Source organism: Anolis sagrei, chromosome 2, assembly GCF_037176765.1.
Source record: "Anolis sagrei isolate rAnoSag1 chromosome 2, rAnoSag1.mat, whole genome shotgun sequence".
NCBI lineage: Eukaryota > Metazoa > Chordata > Lepidosauria > Squamata > Dactyloidae > Anolis > Anolis sagrei.
Genome location: NC_090022.1, coordinates 114,710,894 through 114,736,379, shown reverse-complemented (window position 1 = coordinate 114,736,379; position 25,486 = coordinate 114,710,894). Strand labels below are relative to the sequence as shown.

At 42.2% G+C, this 25,486-nt stretch overlaps 1 protein-coding gene across 1 annotated transcript; it reads right to left on the bottom strand.

Annotated features, from left to right (window-relative positions):
- Window positions 1-19,832: 19,832 nt before the first annotated feature.
- On the bottom strand, window positions 19,833-25,076 carry TOB1 (transducer of ERBB2, 1). Its single transcript, XM_060764784.2, has 2 exons — window positions 24,910-25,076; window positions 19,833-21,716 (listed from the first exon to the last, which is right to left on the bottom strand). The coding sequence occupies exon 2, from the start codon at window positions 21,570-21,572 to the stop codon at window positions 20,574-20,576; it is 999 nt and encodes a 332-aa protein (XP_060620767.1). The 5' UTR covers window positions 21,573-21,716; window positions 24,910-25,076; the 3' UTR covers window positions 19,833-20,573.
- Between the last annotated feature and the right edge of the window lie 410 nt (window positions 25,077-25,486).

The following is a 25,486-nucleotide window of genomic DNA, read 5'->3' as shown; positions in this document are numbered from 1 at the left end:
GGTTTACAAGCGTTTCAGGACTCCTTTACACCTACAAAGTTTCCTTGATGATTATGTCCTTTTCTTCTCTGTTAATAAAATGTAAGCACTGCATAATATTGGGGGATGGATGGGATGTCAGATTATATGTTGAGGCCGCATTAGGGCCAGTTCTATCACCAGATAGCATGGAATGGGTTCCTTAGAGACCAAGTGTGAGGAGAGACAGTGAGATGTTGAAGGCTAGCCAAGCACTCAAGGTCACTCTCAAAGCTGCCCGGCTGCCTCAAGGTTGCGTGTTCCTGCACAGCAGAGGGTTGGACTGGATGACTTTTGTGATCTCTTCCAACTTTATGTTTCTTTTATTCTACTAGGCTTTGGGTGACAATGCCTCTTCACCAGGGATGTATGCAAGTTGCCCTTCACCTCCAACAGCAAAATGTCTTCTGCTAGCCCTGGCTCTTTCCCAACTCAAGTGGAATGGAACTGCCACCGATGTACAAATCCCTCCGGTGAATAAGCCTTATTGCAAGGACAGTCAACTTTGGCCCTCCAGTTTCATACTCCTCACTATTGGCAGTGCTTGGTAGGACTGGTGAAAGTTACAGCTCAAATAACTGTTCCTCTCTACTTCCTTAGGAGATAAAGATTAATTCTATACAGCAGTGGTTTCAAAATAAGCAGTGGTTCCCTAAAACATGTGGGGAAAATTGGTGCTGGGGGTGTGTGTGCTGCCATTGAATGAGAGCGAGAGAGAGAAGGAGAGTGAGTTAAGGAAGAAGACACTAGCGCATTGTCCTCACCCTCACCAGCGCTTTGTTGGCCTTTGGAGTCTTCCCAGGCCAGGGCAGAGAAGACTCACCTGATGGCAATTTTCTGCAATGCAATTATCTGAATCAGCACCCCACATAACCAAACCAGACCTAAATTTGACCAAAAACAGATTTGGTCAACTTTTGGTCAACTTTTGGTACTAATTTGATCAACTTTTGGTACTAATGTTGGAGAGTGGTCCCTGGTCAAAGTGGTTTGTGGTCGAAGTGGTCCCTGGTTAAAAAAAAAAAAAAGGCTGGGAACCACTGTTATACAGGCATACCTAAGTTTACAAAACCTCTAGCAAAGAAGCTACTTTCTGTTGTCACCCAGCCCCATTTTTCATCATTCTCTCTCCAGCCAGAAGCTTCAGCATCAGCATAGGGAAGATGGTGAAGGACAGCTAGAGACAGGGACTGTCACTGTAGCAGTTTTTCTACAATAATGTCATAAAACTTCAATAAGAGGACTGGGATTTTCTTCTTAAGTTGTCCCTACTGTAGTTATGTTTATTTGCTTACAATAGGCAAGGTAAGCAGCAGCTGCCCCCAGAATCTCTTGCTGAATGTGCATGAATAGCAAAACAGAGAAAAGTTGTGAAAATAAATACACTTCCTCCATTTGCTAATATCAGCATATTAAAATGCTTAGATCCACAAGTTTAGTCACCAAATAGATGCTAGGGAAATTGGGGGGGGGGGGGGGAGAGGCCTTTTGGAAAGAGCTTTTAAGTGGTCTCTAGAAGATTCAAAATGTTTTTGTTTACTTATGCAAGATCTGCCTGACCTGGTACTTCATGTCACATGGGCATATTTTTTTGTGTTCAGTAAAAGTGCCCTCAGACATTGCTGAACTGCTCTTCTTCATGCGCTGAAGATATTTTGTTGTTATTTCTGTCTCTAATACCAAAATTTCTGTCATGCCCAAGAAGACATCTACTTCATTAAATGGGGTATACCTGAAATTGGAAATTGCCCAGGGCAGTTTACTCAACTTGCAGAAGTCTTGTTACTGTATAGCCACACTTGAAAAAGCATCTGATGTTGATGTTTATGCAATTATACATAACATTAAAGTTAGGGATCCATTATTTATAAAGAACGAAAGAAGATATTACTTTTTACTGATCCTACACATGGGTGTCCTGTGTATCCAGCCAATGGTATCTTATAGCATATTTAAAATGTATTAATGCAGAAGACAGGTTTTATTGGAGACAGTCAGATAGAGAACTAGAGCAACCCAAGAATATTTCTTAGGCTCACAAAGAATGCTGTCCAAGGAATTAAAAGCTGTTGCTGGATCCCACACATGAATGAAACCACAATACTCCCACAGACCTCAGATTTACTTTCTGGCCTGCTAGAGATAAGCACTTTCCCTTCTGTTTTACTGAACCACAAAGCTATTTGGCTGACAACAGAATGGGAGGAATCTTTATAGCGTGTAATATGTGTTCCTCATTAGCCACAAATGATTTTGTGTTGAGTGTATGGTAGTTCTGAATAGAACTACTTGCAGATGAGAGCTGAACTTCACTTTATCCTCTGACTAATCATTGCACCAGTGATCCCGAACTCTGGTGGCTTTGGACTCCAGTTTCCAGAACCCCTGATCGTTGGCCAAAATGGCTGAGGCTCCTGGGAGTTGAAGTCCAAAACACCTGAAGGGCCAGAATATCATCATAGGTGATTCCCTTGTGGCTGAGCATAATTGTCTTCCAAGGGCAGAGTCTTGGTAATGGATCCATAAGTGAATTTAGAGACCTGTTCTGTATCCATATAGTCTTTCACAATGAGGACATAGATTTCCAGATGGAAGGCAGTCTTGATGAGGATTTGCTTGATGTGCTTTCCTCTTGGTACATTTCTCCCTTTCACCCTCTATTTGTGCCTCTTCAAAATCCACAGCATTGTTGGTAACAACTGACCTCCAATTACACTGCTCGGGGGCCAGGGCTTCCCAGTTCTCTGTGTCTATGCCACAGTTTTTAAGGTTAGTTTTAAGCACATCTTTAAATCTCTTTTGCTGTCCACCGTCATTCCATTTTCCATCCTTGAGATGAGAGTAGAGTAACAAACACCTAAAGCAAACACTGTATAGGTTATTGCTCAAAGATTCCAGAGGTACTATAAGAATTAAGTTAAATCAAATAATGCTTAGACATTAATCATTACTATTGTACAAAGCTAAAGGTAACTCCCTGGCTAGCAGGGGTAGTCTCAATTAATCCTCCAATTTTTCATATGGTTTTATGTCCCTATTTCTTTCTTTTTCTCTTCTTCCTCCTCTTGATCTTCAACTTAACTTCCATTGCTGCAAATGAGTTTAAAGTTCAAAGGTATTTCATACTGAGCAACAGGGAATCTTGCACTTCCCAGTAGGATCAGGCAAAAGTAAAAGGATGCAACTACTCAAGCTTACATGTCCTTATTTTTTAATAACCTTTGCTATCTTGCTACCTTGGCCTGTATCAATAGGAGCATAGTGTCTAGATCTAGGGAAGTAATGCTACCCCTCTGTTCTGCCTTGGTTAGACCACACCTGGAATACTGTGTCCAATTCTGGGCACCACAATTCAAGAGAGATATTGACAAGCTGGAATGTATCCAGAGGAGGGCGACTAAAATGATCAAGGGTCTGGAGAACAAGCCCTATGAAGAGCTGGGCATGTATAGCCGGAAGAAGAGAAGGCTGAGAGGAGACATGATAGCCATGTATAAAAATGTGAGAGGGAGCCACAGGGAGGAGGGAGCAAGCTTGTTTTCTGCTTCCCTGGAGACTAGGACGCGGAACAATGGCTTCAAACTACAAGAGAGGAGATTCCATCAGAAGATGAGGAAGAACTTCCTGACTGTGAGAGCCGTTCAGCAGTAGAACTCTCTACCCCAGAGTGTGGTAGAGGCTCCTTCTTTGAAGGGTTTTAAACAGAGGCTGGATGGCCATCTGTCAGGGGTGTTTTGAATGCAATATTCCTGCTTTTTGGCAGGGGGTTGGACTGGATGGCCCATGAGGTCTCTTCCAACTCTATGATTCTATGATTCTATCTTGACTACACTCTCAAATGTCTAGGCCAGATGGTTTTATCTGTACAATGTTAAAGGTTATGACATGAATATGATTTCCCTGCTTCTTGGAAGGGGGTTGGACTGGATGGCCCACAACTTCTCTTCCGACTCTATGATTCTGTGATTCTGTGACACCGCACTGGAGGATGTGTTATATCCACTTTGTCCTGGAGCCTAACGCAATCAAGGAAAGGGCAATCCCATGTGTAAACTGACCTGCACAAACAGTGCCTCTGCCATTTGGCCAGAACAGGTGAGACCAGGCCAAGAGCCTGTTGGTTTCCCAATCTTGAAGCTATTGTGCATGTATGAACCCTGAACATTTTGGACATGCTGTGATGGTCAATGGGGCTGAACAAGGTGCCCTACGACTGCTGCTTTTGAAAGGCACAAGATAGGGAAGAATCTGAAATAAATAAGCAGGACTCAGGTAGGCAAATAAGTTACTAAATATTGCAAGGCAGCTGTTAGAGCCAACATCATCATCATTATTTCCTGTATTTATAACCCGCCCTTCTCACCCCCGAAGGGGGACCCAGGATGGCCTCACAGCAAGCATGATCAGTGCTTTCACATAAACATTCAACAAATACAATTAAAACATTAAAAGAGTTAATTAAAAGCATGCCAATTAAAACATTGTTTCAACCTTTGCAGAAAAAAAGCCTTCTGAAATGGAAAGATGGTCCCCCCCCCCCCCCCCCCCTCAAAATGAATAAAAATGCTTGCCAACCATACAGAGGGATTTTGGTGTTTGTGCAAGGCACACAAGATGGGGCTTTAGAGACAGAGTAGCCCACATTTCATTGCTTTTCTCATAGTCAAGCACCAGGTGGCGCTTGACATCACAAGATAGAAATACACTAGTCCTGTTTTTTCACTTCTACATCACACTAGAGAGAAAAATCCACTTAAAATCCTGCTGAATTGTGGGGTTTGTAGTTTATTGAGGCTGTTAAAGGCGCCTCCCTAAACTACAAATCCCAGAATTCTGCAGGAGGCAGAAACCAGATTTTAAGTGGATTTTTTTCTCTAATGTGATGAGGCCCATAGTATCTCCAGAGCAGCACTTTATTGGTCACCAAGATGGCCTTATTTTTAAAATGATGGCAAAATGTACATGCAGAGACAGAGGCAAAAGAGTAAAAGAACATCCCTGTAGCTATAACAGCTGGGTGGCATGCAGAGAGGAATATCTCTTTCCCCTCTTCAGGTTCTCCACTTTTCTGTCCGATGTGAAGAGCTACCTTAAATTTGCCTGTGGGCTTCAGGTTCATGGGAGGATGCTGCTCTCTGGTCATCGGTGCCGAGGCCAGCTTCCACGGGTAGTCCCACTGGCTTCTATGTGTGTCAGGCTGGCCTTTCCCTCAGGCAGCACAATGTTGGTGGAGACAGCCCCACTCTCAGGTGGCTTTAAAGAGAACGTAAAGGTGTACATTGGAGTGGCTCTCCTGAGACATCTGAACTGCAGTTCATATCCATGTAACCAATGGGGCCGAAAGCTGAAAGCTGCAGCTTAACAGCCTCTGGAGGGTGACCCAGTGCCCATTCCTAATGTAAGTTCTTGGCCGGTAAAGCCCTCCCTTTATCTGGTGGGACTCTCATTTGGCCTGAAACTGCTGGGCCAGAAGCAAAACTCCAGCAGCTGCTGTGTTCCCGAGCAGGAACATGGCAGGTGGGGTTAATTGCCTTCCTGCCTTGGCTTCCTAGCTGTTCTGCACCTGAGGCCCAGGAAGGCCTGCCAAGAAAAGTGGCACAGCCACATGCCATCCAAGGCACTCTCCACCATGAAACAGGATTTCTACCTTTTTCTTTTTCTTCCATTAGCCCCGAACTTCATGTAAGAAGGCGTTTCATCACATCACACTGTTCTAAATGGTCCCAGTTTTTTTTTTTAAGTAACCAAGCCTATGGTGGTGAAACACTGAGAGAAACAAAATACATTGTCATTTTTGTTCCACTGGCAATCTCCCCAAACTAGGTCACTTCAAATGTTTTGGAGCCAAGAGAGGACAGGCATTTGGGTGATGGGAATTGCAGTTCTCTCTTTCTGTAGATTGGGCAATAGCTAGGCAAGCAGCATGAGTCAATTATGTTGGAGCATGCAAGGAATCAGTGTGTGTATGTGTGTGTGTCAACTGTAAAATAAAATGGATTAAGCTGATTGGTCAGGCAATGCCCTGAGATATGGCTGAGCCTGGGACTTTTGTTTACTGTTACATTTTTGTTCAGGCTTGAGCTATGCAGGTGTTCAGAGAGAGAACAATAGAGAAGGGGGGAGAGAGAATTGGCAGTGTGCTCTCACTTCATGAGCTTCTGAAGGACTTTATCCACATGGATAAAGAAAGACCTTCTTAAATCTCTCATAAAAGAATACTATGTGAGTTGATATAACTGATCACATTGTACATATGTTTCTCTGAACTACAAAGAGTAAACTACTTGTTCTTTATTGTTCACTTGTGTGGCATATTTTCTTTCTCTGACAAGGCAGTGTGGGGACTGATCACGTGGTTTATTTTACATTACGCCACAAATTAATATTATGATGATTGGAATGTCATTCCGGTCAGACCATTTCAATGTGGAAAATATATAGTTCTTGTTTATTTTCCACCCATTCTGGTTCACTACCAATTTATTTGTGGTGTTCCTATCATTTCCCCTCGTTTTGCAGTCAGGAGTATTGAACATCAAGAGGGGAGCGGATCCCCTTATTTTTGTATAATATCACTCTGGACAAAACCAAGGATGTTCTGGTGTTCAGAGTAAATGGAACAAGCTTTGAAATTTCTTCAGCTGAGTTACATTTCACAAAATTGAATGATCTCAGTTCTTTATTCAGAGTCCAGTTTGGATGCAGAGCACTCAGAGAGCATCACCTGCATTTTTTTCTTAATAAGAAGGTCATACAGAGCAATTTTAGACAACAGTGGAAAATCCACACTTTCCTCTTGCTCTTCAGACCCTGTTCTTGCAGCTTTTCCAGTTCTTCTGCTTTGCTAACAAACCTTAACCTGACAAGTATGCTGGTTCCTGACTGCTGTCACCTGCACTTTTAAGTAACCCCACAGGAAGGAGCTAAGACACACAGAAGGAGATGTGGTTTTCTCACTGCTTTTGCAGTTTTCACATTTGCAGATTTAATTATTCACAGATTTATTTAAAAGGTAGCTCTAATACTGTTTAAGTCCTCCAGTGTGATTCTGTGATCAATTTTTTCTGATCATGATGATGGATCAGGAGATTTCAAGTGAAAGCATCCCTACAGATCCTCCACTCCGATTTGCACATGTTCCCTAAAGGTAAAGGTAAAAGTTTCACCTGAAATTAAGTCTAGTCATGTCTAACTCTGGGGGTTGGTGTTCATCTCCATTTCTAAGACAAAGGGCCAGCATTGTCCGTACACACCTCCAAGGCCATGTGGCCAGCATGACTGCATGGAATGCCATTATCTTCCTGCCAGAGCAGTACCTATTGATCTCACATTGGCATGTTTTCGACCTGCTAGGTTGTCAGGAACTGGGCTGACAGCAGTAGTTCACACTGTTCCCCGGATTCAAACCTGTGACTTTTTAGTTAACAAGTTCAGCAGCTCAACGGTTTAACCCACTGAGCCACAGGGGGCTCCATACTCCTTGCCTAATACTATGATGGAGAACAACTCCCATCATCCCTCACCACTGAGAAGTGCTGGTAAAAGATCTAATCCAACAGATTGTAGCCCACACATGTCAAATGAAAGGCACATCGGTCAAATTCAGCCCACAATGTTATTGTATGTGGCACACGAGGCTTTCAATGCCAGAGCAACATAGTTACAGCATTGTGGTTACAAATGGCCCTTTGAAAATAAACATAAGGCTGATGTGCCCCTCAATGAACATGCGTTTGACACCCCTGATCTAGAGGATCACAAATTCCCCAGCAATGGCCAAGTAGATTTCTACTGAGAATTTGTCCTTTTCTAGTACACATTTTATATATTACTAGCCATCCCCTGCCAGGAGTTGCTGTGGCCCAGTCTGTGTATATGTGTTTTATGTGTGTGTGTGTGTGTGTGGTTTTGCTCATGCGTTGTAATTTATTTTTTTGGTTTTTGGCTTTTTAAGTCTCTTCTGTTGTGTTTTTGTGTTATGTTAATTCCACAAACGAACATTACATTTTTATTTATATAGTTAAAAATGTTATACAAATGTTGCTGCTTCCCTGCCTTTTATATTCTCATGGTACTCACTATTTACTAGATGCTTCCTCTTTTACACATGCTTGTCCATCTACCAGCTAAATTAAGGTAAGACATCAGTTCATACAGATGGCCCTCTTTACTCATAGATCCTGGATTCACAGATTCAACTATCTAGGGCCTGAAAATATTCACCCCATTGCTCCAAAAATCCAAAAAAGGAAACCTTGATTTTTCCATTTTATATAAGTGACATAACTGCATACCATGGGACTTGAACATCCATGGATGTCAGTATTCACGGGAGGTCCTGGAAACAAACCATAATGGATGCCAGGGGCCCACTGTACATCCATCTGATGAACCATAAATGTGGATACAGGTCAGAACTTCCCCAGGCCATGGTATTTCAGGACCCATCTGTTAAATCTGTCAAAGGAGACAGGACTTTGGGATGTTACAAAGGGCAGCCCCTGGTGACACTATTAAGTAATGCTGCTGCACTGAAAGGCATTTTCAAATAAAAATAATCATGAACTGCAAGAAAGCAAGACACACACACACATATTTTGAAAGCAGTGCTCTCAATCTGAGATTCTTCCCCATTTACCCGAGGACCAGAGCACAAAGTTCAGTCCTTGAGACTTTAATGCCAGATCTAGAGACATGGAAGCCCTAGCCGCAATCACTCCATGGATGTTGCTGCTGCCATTATGACAGCAAGACGGAACTGCACTTGTAAGAGGTGAGTGTATCCACGGGAAGCTGAAATTAAATAAAGCTGTGCTGTGCTGAGCTTCTCTTCCTTACACTCCTTGTTGCAGTGACTCCATCACTGAGGAATGGGAGAAGCCTGCCTAGTGTTTATTGCCTGTTTGACTGCCAACATAATGAGCTCAGTGACACACGGGAAAGCGTGTCCATGCTGGTTATTGTTTTAATTGCTTCTAAGGGTGCTCCTAAATGGCAACTTCCCAGCAACAGTAGCTGAGCACACAACCTGGAAGCAAAACAGGAAGCACTGCATATTGCCATGAGCAGTCATTTCTTGTTTTGTGCCACGCATGCTATTCTTGCCCCTTCTCCCTTGCTGGCCCTTCTAGCATGTTCAGAGTCACAGCAATCCACATGGGGATAGGCATGCAAAATTAACACCTGGCGTGTAGTTAACCAACATCCCAGTGCATCACTTGCCTAGCTATTGCAAAAACACCACAACCAAGCGATGGTAGATAATGACGGGAAATATTGGTTTTACTTTCTTCCAATACCTAAATGGAACAGGAAATAATTATTCATTGGAACTGCAAAAGATGACTGGGAGCAGTCCCAATGGTAGTTAACATAAAATTGCCAAAAGTTATTTATGAAATTCAAAGCAGCCTCTCCTTTTTAAAATCACTTTGAATACCTGAAATCTCAGCTGTATTTCAGTGGAAGATTATGAATGTTAAGAGCAATATATAAACATGGAAAGGGGCCTTCCAACTCATTGAATCAATGAAATCAAGGACTCTTGAAACCCACTTACACCAAACACAGAGGCCTCCAAATATATTAGATGCAGCTCCAATTATTCAGTCAACATGTCGGCATGATGGCTCAAGAGGGGAATGAGAGTTGTAGTCCCACATACTGGGAGGCACACTAAGTTGGCAAGGTTTAATTGGTGTAGCATAGTAGACCTCAGGTTTATCTAAATGTGAGGTCATAGATAAAGGACTGTGTGTGCTTCTGGACTTGGGGCAAAATATATTAACGAAGAGTCTACAAACCAACTCCTATGGGACACATTGAACAAAGCTGGGTAAAATTAGGATGGGTAGCAGTAAGGATCAAGGGTAAACTGGATATGGAACAGACCTGTAACTACTGATGGCAGAATTGTCATGAGTGGAAACTGCAAGGAAGCAAATTTCAGCTATGCCTGAAAATCAGCTTCCTCAAACCTGCCTGACAGTGGAACAAGAAGTGTCTCAGAAGGTGGCAGGCTCTCCTTTACTGGCGGCGGCATTCTAACTGAGACTAGATGGCCACCTGCATCAGATATGCATTACCTCAATTCAATATTTCTGCACTGAGCACAGTGGTTGAAGAAGATACCCTGCCAAGGTCCCTTCCACCCTTAAATTTCTTTGAATTTACAATTTTGTGAACGTAAAATATCATTTTGTGAGCCAATATGGTGTAGTGGTTTGAGTGTTGGACGACGACTCTGGAGATCAGGCTTTGAATTCTCAAGTAACCATGAAACTCACTTGGTGACCGTGGGCAAATAACACACGCGCAGCCCCAGAGGAAGGCAATGACAAATCAGTACAAATCTGGCCAAGAAAGCCCTGGTTTACTTTAGGGTCACCATAGGCCAGAAACAGCTTAAGAGCATACGACATCATCATCATCATCATCAACAACAACAACAAATGAAGACAATTAATATTCATAATAGTTTGCACCTATGATCTGCTTTCTTTTGACAGAGGTATCCAATTTATGCCCAATTATTCCCCCACCCGACCCCCACCCCTATTGCCTTACCTAATCTGTATGACTCACCCCATTCAGGGTCCCCTGACTCTCTGTGAAGCATTGTATGGCTGGAAGATCTGCCACAAAGAGAAAAAGTGACAAAGTGCATTTCCACTAATCCAATTAGCATGCACCTATATCTAGTCCCAAATCAATAGATACAGTATTGTATTGGAAGGGGGGGGGGAGCAGGTATGATTGATTGATTGATTGATTCAGTTCTCTATCTCTAAAGAAAAGTGTCAAATAAGGACAGATCATCATCATCAGTAGACTGCTTGAACAGATTTAATATCATAGTATTTTCTGACCCATCCTTCACCCACTGCCCTTGACACGTAAAGGAATAATTCCATAAACAAAACGAAGCTATTTGGGAAAGTATACAACTCTTACAATCATAATGAAAGCAAGCTGCAGCATCCAACAAAAGGTGAAAAGGTCTTTGATTTAAAAGTGCCACAGTGGCAGTCTCTAGTGTCATCCAAAACTAGATTATTCCCAGAGCAGCTTGTTGTTTCCAGAAAAGACAATCTGATATTCAGTGTAGAAGGAGACTCCCCCTTCCATCACGTGCTGCTTGAATTGTAAATGAGCGTTCCCATTCAAGCCGGGGGCCTCATGGTTTTCATAAGTTGATTACTGAATTGCTACATCATTTCGGTGTGTGTGTTAACAACAAATAGCAATCACCTGATCCACACAGCAACAGCCTTTTTCACGAGACAGATACTGTAACTGTTTCGGTGCTTGATTTGGTTCCCATGTCATAATGATTTGCAGGGTAAGTGTTGTTCTTAAGTATTTATGGACACATGGGATGGGGTGCTTTGTGCAAAATCACAATCGTCATCCTTATTGTGTACTGTCAATGGCCTCTACAATGTGTGGAATAAAACATAAACAGAATTAATGATAAATGGTAAAAGTATCAGATATAACCATACAGGCCCATGGAAAACACATCTAACATTTAAATTATTTTTTTACATTACATGTTCCTTAATGAATTGGCATGTAGCTTCTTAGCTACCAATGCACACTGGGCTGAGTATATGACTAATAGTCACGTACCAGCCAACTATTCTCCTGCTACTTTCTGAAATGTATAGTCTGCATATAACTGAATTGTGGATGACACAAATCTTTGTCTAGAGGCAGGACAACAACTAATGGATTAGGTAATCGATCCGATTACAGACAAATTTTCATTGTCTATAAATGGAATACCTCAAAATCTCCCTTCAAGATGTGCAGATGGAATCTGCTGGAATCTGATATCCATGAAAACCTTTCAGAGTTGTGAAAAGGTGAGGGTTTTCAAATTTCTGTGGATTTGCATTGTTGATCTCAATATGTGGGGACCAAATGGCAAATTGTGTCCAACTATGGTTTGCTGGGCCCCCGGTAGCACAGCAGGCTCAACCGCCGAACTGCTGAACTTACTAACCAAAAGGTCAGTGGTTCAAATCTGGGGAGTGAGGTGAGCTCTTGCTGTTAGCCCCAGCTTCTGATAACCTAGCAGTTCAAAACTGTGCACATGCAAGTAGATCAATAGGTACCACTTTGGTGGGAAGGTAATGGTGCTCTATGCAATCATGCTAGCCACATGACCTAGAAGATGTCTATGGACAACACCGGCTCTTTGGCTTAGAAATGGAGATGAGCACAAGTCCTCAGAGTCAGACACGACTAGACTCAATGTCAAGGGGAAACTTTTACCTCTTACCTTTTATGGCATGCATAGTTAGCTTGACTTGATTCATGATCAAAAACCTGCTGGGTTTTCTAAAGGTTGTTAGGACTAACATTTTGAAAACTCTCCGAGTTAAAGTTGTAAAATTTAACTTGTCTTTGGAAACTGTTCCTAATCACCAAACCTAAATGCCTCCAGTCAACAAAGTTTGCTGAGGAAATGGTTCTCAGCTCCATTTAATCTGCACCAAAATCTTTAGAAAAAAATTAATTCCATCTGCAATTGAGAAGAGACCAAATTCAGCCCTAATGTGAGCTGCAGAAATCCCAGGTGGCACTTCTAAAATCTGTCACATGAAGTTGTTTTGCAAAATTTCCAAATCAGACTTGGCATCTTCTCCCCAGATTTCAGCTCCATACAGCATTTTTGTGATAATTTTAGCTGTAAAAACCTTGAGGGCAGGATTTATTTGCTGCTCCACTCTGGAATAGAAAAATGTTTCCATGCAAGATCAGACTGTTTGGCTTTCTAGCTCATTTCTGTCTACTGAGTGCCAAGTTATTCAACTTCAGCTCTCCATATATAGTTGGATCACACGTGCTAACTGGCATTGCTGGAATTTGTCATCCAATGCTAGTTGAAAACTCAAGGGACAGAAGGGAAAATAATACTCTGATTAGCAGTGGCACCTTTTCAGATGCCTTTTACCAGCATCTGTTACCAACCCTATAATTTGACCCATGTTCCTTTAAAAAAAACCTGGAGATGTCAGAAAATGAGAAATTGGACTTACTGTGAAGGTTCCTTCTGGGATGGTAGATGTAATGCTCCATTATGATGGGTTTCAACCCCCTTCCTCCCCGGAGCCAAGGACATGCGAGTGGAGAGAAGAGCAAACCACAGACCACCTATTACAATGCAGCCTGAGCTCTGCCACATGCACAATGGAGGACCTTCTTAAAGCAACACCAGAGGCACTCCAAGTGGCCAGCTACTGATCAAAGGACATTTAACAGAATGCCAATTTTTTAAACTTTGTGTCTTCTCAAATACATCATAATTGTACCCTTAGTTTGCTTCTGATACGATAAATGCCCATCCACCCCCACCCCCGGTATGCCAGAAAGTTGAACCTGGGACTTTCTCCATGCAAAAGTACAACTTTTTGTACAGATTTTGCAAGCTCCTTTATCAAAATCTCTGGAGAAGCCAATTTACATAATGAAAACAGGATGGTGAAGGTAAACAGACAAATATATGCAATCACAGCAGTGAGGACCTGTCTCTAAATGAATGACTTAATATTTTCTAGAATTTCCTCTTGTCCTCCATACACCATTTAATAAGATTGTGGAAACAGCAATGAAAGGATCACTATATGATTCCTTTCTAAAGAAGAGCTAATCTCAGATGCTCTCCCCTCCCTTCCACACACACTATTATGGGGACTGTCCATACATTGATAGAATCACAGAGTTGGAAGATCACAAGGGTCATCCAGTCCAACCCACTGCCATGCAGGAAGGCACCATAAGGAATGTGATCTTTTTAAAGGGACCTTTCAAAACTTTCCCGAGTGCTTATATTTGGTCCCATTTTAACCAATGTGCACCTATTCCGTTCCCATAAACGTCCTACAAAAGCATAATATAGTGCATATTTTAAAAATCCCTTTCCTGCTCAATGAGAACTGGAAGAACTTTTGTTGTTAATTCATTCAGTGGCTTCCGACTCTTCGTGACCTCCTGGATCAGCCCATGCCAGAGCTCCCTGTCGGCCGTGGCCACCCCAGCTCCTTCAGAGTCAAGCCAGTCACTTCAAGGATACCATCCACCCATCTTGCTCTTGGTCGGCCCCTCTTTCTTTTTTACTTCCATTTTCCCCAGCATCATTGGAAGAACTTAGCAGTAATATTTTGACAAGAGCAGGAAGCCTTGAGATGAAACCTCTTTATTGGGTGATGCAAGGGTGGGTTTTTCAGTGGGGAGAACATTTATGTAAAAAGTTAGGTCACCCTAGTAGTTTATGGGATGGCTTATCTGAGAGGCTTCAAGTTCTGAGTAAACTATATTATTGAGTGAACTATAGGAACCCAATAAAAGAGAGCTTATTTAAGTTAAAATAAGAAGTGAGAAAAGGGTAAAGGGGCTACATTGTTGTATGTCTTACACACACACACACACCCAACAAAAAAAGACCAGAAATGGACTGGCCATGCTCAGTCCCTACAGTTTTCTGGAACAATCACTTCAGCAGATTTTTTTCAGTTTAGCAAAAGTTTTTTAATGCTATACAGAGGAATGCAGCCAGCATTGTTCCTGCAATTTAAATCAACTTGCTGATGATGAGCAAAAAGAGAGAGAGTGCTGAACCAGACAGTTTGCTGCATCAGTTTCAAAACTGGATATACAAACTCTGAGTTATTTCTTATTCAAACATTAGGAGAATGGTTCATATTTTGAAAATCACTTTGGTCACATGTTGCGTGCAAACAGATGGCACATCAAGCCACCCTGCTGTGATTTGTATCCAAAGAACCACTGATTCAAAAGTCAGCTTTGGGGTGTTTCTCATACAAACTAAACAATGCATAACTTGCTAACAGGGATGGGCAACCCTCCATAGCTGGTAGAGATCAGCCAGCAGGGACTGAGGCACTCCTTTGGCAAGGCCGAGTTTCTAGATGTGTCATTTGATGGCTGCTACACCCAGAATCAAAGAGTTTCCTTCAGAAGTTTCAGTTTCACTCCAGGAAGGACCCATTTAATCTGCACTGATCAATTAATGCAGTTTCAAACCAATATTGAAAAAGTAGTTTCTCTGGGCCTTTCTACACTGTCCATATAATGCAGTTTAAAGCTGCGCCCACAAAATACATATTGCCAATGTGTGCAGAAGCACATATAAGAGCATACTATGCATTTAAAAAGGAAGTCCAGGTTTACCCCCCCCCCCCCAAAAAAAAAAAAAAACCTACAGCAGATGCCAGTATATTCCAAATCTAGGGCAAAATTAGCTTTACAAAATGCAGAGTGTGTTGTAGACACTGAATCTGGATCCCAGAACTTGGAAACATTACTATTCTAGATGAAAGTACGTTATCAAAAAAAATAACTTTCCCAAATCCTGATGAAGCTATATTCATACAAGGGCATAAACTCTACCTCTCTATGAGATACCTCTCTATGAGATATATTTAATTCATTCTTTTGGTATTCCCTGTAGTAACCTACAGATGTGAGAGCTGGACCTTAGGGAAGGCTAAGCGAAGATAGATGCTTTTGAGCTGTGGTGTTGGAGGAAAGTTCTGAGAGTGCCTTGGACTGCGAGAAGATCCAACCAGTCCATCCTTCAGGAAATAAAGCCCGACTGCTCATTGGAGGGAAGGATACTAGAGACAAAGTTGAAGTACTTTGGCCACATCATGAGGAGACAGCAAAGCCCAGAGAAGACAATTATGCTGGGGAAAGTGGAAGGTAAAAGGAAGAGGGGCCGACCAAGGGCAAGATGGATGGATGGCATCCTTGAAGTGACTGGACTGACCTTGAAGGAGCTGGGGGTGGTGACAGCCGACAGGGAGCTCTGGCGTGTGCTGGTCCATGAGGTCACGAAGAGTCAGAGACGACTGAACGAATGAACAACAACATTCTTTTGGTAACCCACTTGCTAGCCAAAGGATGACTCAAAGTATTTTCTGAATTTGCAGAAAAATAAGTTAGTGTCCCATCTCCCATATTTTTGATGACTTGTCTGTCCAGTAATGACAAAGGAACAGCATCCTCCAATAGAGCACTACTCAAATTAGTGGTTTGTGGACCAACAATGACTGGTCCACAGGAAATTCATAGGGAATTGTATTAATACAACAATATGCTACTGCTCCCTGTCATGCAGGAAAAGTCAGGAGAACTGGACCAGCTGTGTATCACCACACAGCTCTCTCCTCAAACGAAGGGGCTCCTCAACATGCAGGGCTTACTGGGCACAGGCCTCATTCTGGCTAAGGATAAAGTCTATACTCAAGCATACCTTACATGCTAGGGACGTGTGCCTGACTCACTCTTCCCTTAAAAAACTAAACTAGCTTAAACCATATGAACCAGTGCAATTACAGAAATGTGATTTGCAAACTTGGGTTGCATACAGAACAGAATGTGTCTGATGGAGGCTTTTAAACAGAGGCTGGATGGCCATCTGTTGGGGCTGCTTTAGACGCAATTGTCTTGCTTCTTAGACTGGATGGCCCACAAGGTCTCTTCCAACTCTATGATTCTATTATTATTTTTTCTACACTTGTAGACAAAGGACTGAAAATATGTTTCTCATTAATCTTCAAAATTGCACTCAGGTGCATATGGTTGTACGAGAAACTGAAAAATATGCAACAGAATCCCAAGTGTGAGTTTTCATAAGAATATTCTTCCAGATAAGCGTTCTTCAGTATAGGTCTAAAGTTACAATAAAGTACACACTTTCTCTAAAAACAACATTTTACACTGATTTTTGTCATTGATTGTCTTATTATATTCCTACTATTAAAAAAGATTCTATGTAATCACAGGAACACAATATAAGCTTTGTGCATTTATTTTGGGTAGACAGAATCAGTGCTGTTTCTTTTCAAATGCTTTTGTTTTCTTCACTTCCATTAACCTGACTTGTTAAATAAATTCAGATCTGATATATTTGTTATATCAGATCTGAATATAGTCTCAAGTAAAACGCCATGTAATTGTGGCACATACAACAGGATGAGTTGGCTCTGTCTCCTGCTAGAGAACCCTTACACTTCTTTTAATTTTGGTATTACTATTATTAGCCAGTCTTGGGAAACATGTATTATTAGGCAATGTCCCCTCCACCAGGATGCCAAGTGTCCATTGTTTGACACAGTTGTAGCAGAGCACTAACACAACTATGATGTTAGGGCCAGTTCATTGACACTAAGTATCTTACTATTGGCACCAAAGCTATAAAAGTCCACTGTTTTTAGAATACAATGCTGACACAAGAGGGGGATTTAGGTCAGAAAATTAGATGTGTAGCAGACACTGTGTTTCAGTAGTCTGGACAGACCAATTTGTAAATTTATCTGTTACTAGACTTGTAAAACAATCTTTGCTGCCTCAAAAGGGAATACATTCTGATAAACATGTTGACGGAAATTCTCAGTAAATTTATAAAAATGCTGTAATTCACTTGTTGCTGAAATTAGTTGTTTTCTCCAGATGAAGCACTTATTGGCCCTGGAATTTTCTGTAAGGAGCCTACTAATGACCCATGCTAGAGTTTATTACGGGCAAAGACTAAACTGTATTGATCATGGAAGACATGTTCCACTTGCTTATCTTTTACTCTTATCTTATGCCAAATTAGAAGAAAATTATTTGTTTAAACAGCAGTAAGCTGGCACCAAGCTGACTGATCCTGATTTCAGTGTAAATTTACTTTTTGCCTACTGCAAATCCTTTATTAATCTTTTCCTGGTTTACTGCTGCAGTTAGGGATCTCTTAATTTGCTTTTAGCTAAAACATAGTTTTCTCCCCCAAATAGTGCAACAAGAGCCACACACATATATGGTACTCCCTAAACTACAGTAATGCTCAAAAAAGCAAGTGTGGCGCTTTGAGTGTTTCACTCTGAAGATCAGAGTAATGCAACCACAGGATGGCTTTGGGCAAGGCACACTCTCTCAACCTCATAGGAAGGCAAAGGTAAAACCATGTTGAAGAAATCTTGCCAAGAAAACACTGTGATAGGTTTGCTTTAAGGTCACCCTAAAAATGAATTGAAAGTGCACAGCATTAATTTCCAGATGCAATGGTCAGAGCCAAATTTCAACTGTGCAATGACTCAGGGGAGTTTCCAAATCCAAATATTCAAGCCTTTTAGATTTCTCCTGTAAGGCAAAAAATTAAATAATATGCCCAAGAGGTCAGTTCTTCCAATAAATAATTTGATTGAAATCGAATGCTGAAACAAACACTTTCAGGAATAAGATGAAAATCAGAGATTAAGAAACAACCCTAGTGGATGCAATCTGATCCTGGTTCAGTGCAGCCCAGCTAGCATGCACAAGCATATCTTGTTCCTAGATTATATGAACACATTATCCAAAGAACACGTGTCTCATAGAAGTTTTCTTGTATGATAGTGATCTTGCTTTCATGGCAAATGAAAAGAACGCTGACCTGAATTTCAGGGTCTTCAACTTAAAACTTCTAACTGCACGACTCAAACTACTTTATTATCCACTATTTTTCTATCCTGTATGATATTTTTCTCTTGGAAAGCTTCATGCCTCAAGAAAGGAAATGTTTCCCTGTTGAAGATAGTAGACTTGGTCACTGAAATAGATGTGAGTTGATCTTTTTCACCGATACAAGCATGTATAAAGTTTGAAGTTCAATCCACTTTGAAATTATATCTAGGACTTGGAACAATGCTGGTTTGGGAGCAAAGTGGGCAATACTATAGATACATGATTAGAGTTCAAGGTTCCCTTAAATGTTTTGAATCTTAATATATTCAAGAGCTTCATGTATTCTCTGGCTCTTCACGAGTTAGATTAGATTTAAAACAAAAGGTAACACCCCAAGCTCTGACAGCTATTTAATTAACTCACAGAAGGCAGTGTCAAAGCTTCTGTCTACTCCCTTTAATGGCCTAGTTCTTCACAGCTTTATTCCATCCTCCCCAAAACAAAGCTCACTATGGTGACTTGCATGCTTGGTTCGCCTCCAAAAACCTGGAAACATCTACCCCACCCCAACTTAAAAGTCAGCAACGCAATGACTCAAGATCTTTTTATCTCAATGGGGTTTGTAGAAAATCAGTTGTATAGACATGTGCTACAAAATCAACTGAAGATTCTGTGAAGTATAAAAACGAAGTAGCACAAGAACAGATTAGTCAAATTAGCTGGAGAGTCTGGAAACACCTATACTTCTGTCTTGCTTCAAACTTGCTTTTAATTCTTTACACTGGTTCCAAAAACCTGTATTATGCTACTTGGATCCCAAAGTCATCTTGTCATGATTCTATTCACATATTATCACAAAACGAATGAATTTCGGCCCAGACATAACTTATTGACAGTTTCATTCCTCTTCTGAAGTAGAGAATTCTATCCCTGATCATTCAAAACTTATTAGTTTCTAATTTATGAAAATAGGGGTTAGATCAGGAAAATGATAATTTCGAAGACTATCCGTCTTGGGACCTTTTGCTAAGTGCAACAAGATTTCTCTCCCCTGGTGAGCCACCATTTCTTTAGTGGACATGAAGGGAGTGGGATCAGAGAATTCCTTGCCACCTCCACCAACCCCACACTGTCTCCTACAAAGGACACATTCTTCTTTATCTGGCCTTCCCATATCAATTACAGGCCACCAAGTAAGTGCACAAAGACAAGGTCAGCTAGTCACAACTTAAATTCACACACCACATCATCACGATAGGTAAATGTAGTACGTAAGTTTTAGAAGAGCTATATAGACAGACATCACTAGCACCACAATACTGTGTAATCTGACTATTAAAAGAAGTCCACAACAGTAGTTGAATTTTGAAGAATTTTAATACAAACTTAATATAAACTATTTCAGTCCCTCTCTTTAACATAAGACACTGACTCAAAATACTTTTATACCTTTTTCAAGTATTGCACAATGTAGGTACAAAATTAATATTTACGATTACATTTTCTTCCATAATATATAGCAAAAAATCTTTAAATTTTTTTAACAGAAAATACAATTTGTGTTTCTTTCTTGGAAAAGTATTCCATACAATTTGAATTCCACCACTTAAGGAATATTTTGTACACTTTTTAGAACTGATGTTTTTTAAGATGGATTTTATAATTTCAGTAAAAAAAATACAACATGAAACTGCTGCAGTTGTCACAGATCACTGTAGTAAAAAGATAAAAATGCAATACCATGTTGTAGAAACAATATATACTCTGATATTTTACAAACTTTGTACTAAATTAAATTATACAATTAGAAAAGACCAATAAACCCACTTATTAGTGCCAATTTTTTATATATAAAAAAATCAGCCATGTCCTTGCTATATCTTAAATACTGTAAGAGGCCGTATCTCGAGTAATATTTAATGTACAGTCAGTAAAAAATAACTTTGTGCTTGGTTGGCAAATGAAAAAAAAGATGCATGTCGTCCTTATCTAACCAAGCTTGAACGTATTCATACTACAAGCTTTAAAAAAAAAACTCAAGAGGTGAAAAAGATACACCCTTGGGTACGTGCATGTCAACTTGTACAATATGATTTGTTTTAGTTAGCCATAACAGGCTGGAATTGCTGGTTAGAGTACTGCATGCTATTTAAGCTGAAATTCAGGCCATCCACAAAAGACTTCTCATTTAGACCTCCATAGGCTGCAAACATATCAAAGGCATTACTGTACTGGAGAGGACTCAGATTAAGGGAAGAGTCGCTGGGGAAGAGGTTGCTTGTACTACCTTGGCCCTGTACGTTAGGGAAGATGAACTCCTTTGCATTAGGAGAAAGGGCAGATGTTTTCTGCTGCTGAGGTGGAGGTTGCTGCTGCGGTGGAACCTGCTGGCCACCGAGGCCAAGACCATAGAGAGAGTGCATGGAAGAGGAAAGAGCCTTCTGTTTCAGCAAATCGTTGACATTCAAGCCAAGGTTAGTGGGAGAAGTGCGAGCGACCTTGTTGGTACGGCTGCTGTTCTTCATTTTGGTAGAGCCAAACTTGGTGGCAGCAAATGTGGCAGTGGTGAAAGTTAAAGGCTGAGTAGAACGGGGCATAAAGGTTGGGCTCACAGTAGCAGACTGACCAAACGGAGGTGAAGGAGAACTTGAGACAGAAGATGCTGGATCACTTATTGGCATGAAGACTTGGGCTTCTGGATTAAAGCTATTCTTGATTTCCTTATCCAATTCACATCCATTTTCATTGGAATCATCCACATAAAGCACTTTCACTGGTCCCTTTTCACCGATTTGGTATGAAACCTCAAATGGGTCAATCCAGACACTAAGATCCTGAGGCAGATTGCCACGAACATCATCAATGTCCAAACCACTCTCTTTGGATGCTTGTTCAATAACTGGGTCCACTTTCTCCCCTACGTGTATACATCTAAACCCTGATCCTTTGTATGGCTTTTCTGGATACCAATGCCCTTCATATTTCTTTTTAAGTAGTCTTTCCAGCTCTTCACCAAAGATATTCACACGTCGTCTGGGAAGCTTATTGTACAAATATGAAATAATAAAATTGAGTGCTACTTGTATTTCAAGCTGCATAGCTGCTACGGCACAGAATCACAAAGGCTCCGTTTCAAAGCACAAAAAATAGGAAGAAATGGTCAAATACCACAGGAAAGCAAAATTTCGTTCAAAGTGCTGATTCTAGTAGATTATTATTCTTCACCTTGAGTAGTGTTGTTCCTTTAAGAAAAACAAAAGGAAATATCCAGATAAGGAAAGTGTAAAATGAACTAGACCTAGGCCTACCATCTAAGTCTCACAATTTATCTGAAATACATTAATTTTTTTTAAACTTCGTGCATGACATTTACAGCACATGTATATATCACTTTTGAGAGAACCACTAAAATACATCAAGCTCAAATACAATATTGCCATGGAACAAAATGTAACAATAAGAGGATTACAGGTGTTGAACAGGGCATTTCTAAATCTCAGTATGCAATCAAGAACAACAACATTGAGCAAAAGCATACTTTAAGGATATAATCCAAACAGTCGAAGGCCTGGCAAGGGTTCAGTTTATATCCTATTTTTGGTGATTTAGAGAACCCAGTTGTGACATTTATTTTCAAATCTTTTAGATTTTTCAAAGCATTTACTTGTGTAACTTTCTAATGCCAGATATTGCCAGTATTCGCAGAATTTTAAAACTGCTCCAATTTGAAAAGGCAAATACCAGTATTCCTGCATTTTGTTTCCAAAGTGGGGAGCTATAATAAATCTACATATCCCAGAATTATTTTCACAATGTGCATACATAACACCAAACTCCACTGGAAATAATCCAACAAACAATACATTCTAACCACACAACCATTAAAATAATCTAATACAGATTCTTTAGGAGAAAAATATGGTAAATGCATCAGTGTACTGAATAATTTAAAAGGGAAATCAGTCATATACAATTATTACAAATGAGAGCTTTTGATTTCAGTGATATTAACATTAAACCAATTCCTCTAGAATGTTAATATAAAATAAAAAAGCTAAATTGACAAAGAATAATGGCCACTGAAGTATATTATACAGAATACAAGGCTCAAAATATGAGCTTTCTTCTTTTTTGAACATCAAGTTATATTTTCTCCCATTTACTATGGTTTCAAACAGTCCTTCTGTAGAAATAAAACAGACTTAAATCTAAATAAATTTATAAACCTGTAAGCAAGGACACAATAAAGTGAGTGGAAATTATTTCCTTGTCTCAAATGGTTGGCTTTCCAAGGCTATCCCTGCTTCTAAAACCTTTTCTCTTTTCATTTCCTCTCTTTACTGGGTAAGAGAACTACCAGCTGTGCGATAAGACGACCTTTAAATGATTGCTGGATCAGCACTGGGTGGGGATAAGGAAAGATCAAGGGCAAACAAAGGTATTTACAAATGGAACACATATGTACAGATGATCTGATTGGGGGAGCTATAGGTAACTACAAAAATCATTTATTAATCCATCTGTTTGACCTCTCCAGCAATGCAAGTAAAAATAATACCTTTCAAAGATGCTGGAAGTTATTATTGTCACCCTTACTCTTTCCCTTCCCTAGTGTGGAAAAAGGTCACAAAACAAAATAATCTTAAACATGTCAAAATATTTCCCACACTGAGCAAGGCCCCCCTTTTTAAGGAATTAAACCTGTTAATTGCATTAATCATGGCAGTGGTGACGCAGCGAGGGGGGCCAGGGAAACGAGGAGGGACCTCAAGCAGAGTCCACAGTGTTACATAACCGGGCTGTTGGGTCTCATTAGAGTGCTGCTCACAGCTTCAGGGGAAAGAGAAAAGGGGCATGTCTAGGAGGGCCTCTCTCTCCTCTTCCACCTCCCGAACCAGGCCCAATCCGGATTATTTCATCACACGAGAGAAAGAATCCACTTTAAATCCGGTTTCGGCCTCCAGCAGAATTCTGGGGTTTGTAGTTTAGTGAGGCTGTTAAAGGCTCATATCTAAATAATTCTGCAGGAGGAAGAAACCAGATTTAAAGTGGATCCATTCTCTAGTGCAGGCATGGGCAAACTTGGGCCCTCCGGGTGTTTTGGACTTCAACTCCCACAATTGCTAACAGCCTACCAGCTGTTAGGAATTGTGGGAGTTGAAGTCCAAAACACCCGGAGGGCCCAAGTTTGCTCATGCCTGCTCTAGTGTGATGGGGAGAGTCTACCCATTGACTAATTGACTAATCAATAAAGAATTGTTGTTATTGTCTACCTCATCACACTAGATCAGTGGTTCTCAACCTGTGGGTCCCCAGGCGTTTTGGCCTACAACTCCCACAAATCCCAGCCAGTTTACCAGCTGTTAGGATTTCTGGGAGTTGAAGGCCAAAACATCTGGGGACCCACAGGTTGAAAACCTCTGCATTAGATAATGAATCCCACTAGTGCTGCTCAGCTTCAGGGGAAAAAGAAAAAGAGGCCTGTCTAGGAGGGCATCCCTCTCTTTCTCCTCAGAAATCAGGCCCAATCCTCCCCTCTCCTGAAGGCTGAGGCCTCCCCCTAGATCGCCTTCGGCACAAGAGGAGCAGTGTTTACCTCCCTAGATCAGGGACGCTGTGTTTACCTTATTCGCCCCCCTTCTTTCAAAATCCTTTCTCAGTTTCTCAGAAGAGAGGGGGGCTTTGAGAGGCAGTGCCCCTTCCTCTCAGGGCTAGCTAGACATCCCCACCTTTGGAGGCGTCTTCCCCATCTTGTCAATCCACCAGCTCACCAGTTAAGCCCTCCCTCTCTGTCCTCCGTGGGGCTGTGGCCACCCATCCCCCCCCCTCCTCCTTTCCTCCTTGGCCAACTCGCCTCCCTGACAGGCTCCTCCGCCGCCCCTCCCTCCCTCCCTCCGCCATCCAAGTGGCCGCCCTCCTCCTCCTCCTCCTCCGGGGGAGGGGCTGCGCGAGGCCCCTGGAGCAGCCCCGCCCCCTTTTCCCCCTCCATCCCTCCCTCCGAGGAGTTCTATGGGAGGGGGAGAGGCGCGAGCGGGTCCGGCCCAGAGATCGCCTTTCCCTGCCGTGAGAGGAAAGCCTTGGGCCCACGACGTCGCCTCCACACACACACACACACACAGAGAGAGAGGTTTCCCCGCCTCCATTCCCTCCCGTTCTACCAGTCCCCCCTCCTCCTCCAATTCCCCCCTCCCCTCGCAGGGCCGTGTCAACACCCTCAGGCAGCCCCGTCCTGTCAAATCCTTCGGCCGACACCCACAGGCGAGGCCTCCCCGCTCCCTTCCTTCCCCCACCCCCGCCCCTCACTCAATTCGAACCCTCGCCCGCTGTGTGAGTCTGAGGGGAGCCCAAGAAGGGGAAAGGGTGAGGTAAGCCGCCTCCATCATCCCCATCTCCAGGCCGCCCCCCCCTTCTCCCTCTCTCTCTCGCGACACTCACCCGGGGCCTATATAGTGCAAAGGAGAGGGAGGCTCAGCGTCGGAACCCCATAACCCAGCGAGCCGGGGTGGAGAAAAAAGGGGTCGACTGCGCTTCTCACGCCCCGGGACCAGAGACAGCGCGCTCCGCCTCAGCAGCTGTGAGACGCCTTCTTGTAGCGCCCGAGCCTCCGCCGCGCCCCTATATATGCCCTCTCACGCCCCGCCCCCTCCGGGCCCCGCCCCTAGGCCTCGTCAGCCCCACCCACTCGCCTGCCAATCGTTCGGCCCCTGTCCTAGTCCCTGCTCCCCATTGGCCTCTCTATCCTGCCAATAAGACTCATTCCCCGCCTCCCCCGCGTCCCCCCCTCGCGCACCTGCTCCGAGCCCCTCCCACCGAGCCCCCCCCCTTCCCTTTCTTCATCCTCCTGCTTCCAGGGGGTTCGTGTGGTGCTCTTTCAAGGCGCAAAGGACAAAATGCTGAGGCCTTCCTTCCTCCTCCCTCCCTAGGAGCTGCTTGCGTACTTTCTGAAAAAGGAATGGGGAAAACGCCTACTGTGTCCACCATGGCCCCGCCCGTTTATAAGGGACAGCTGGCT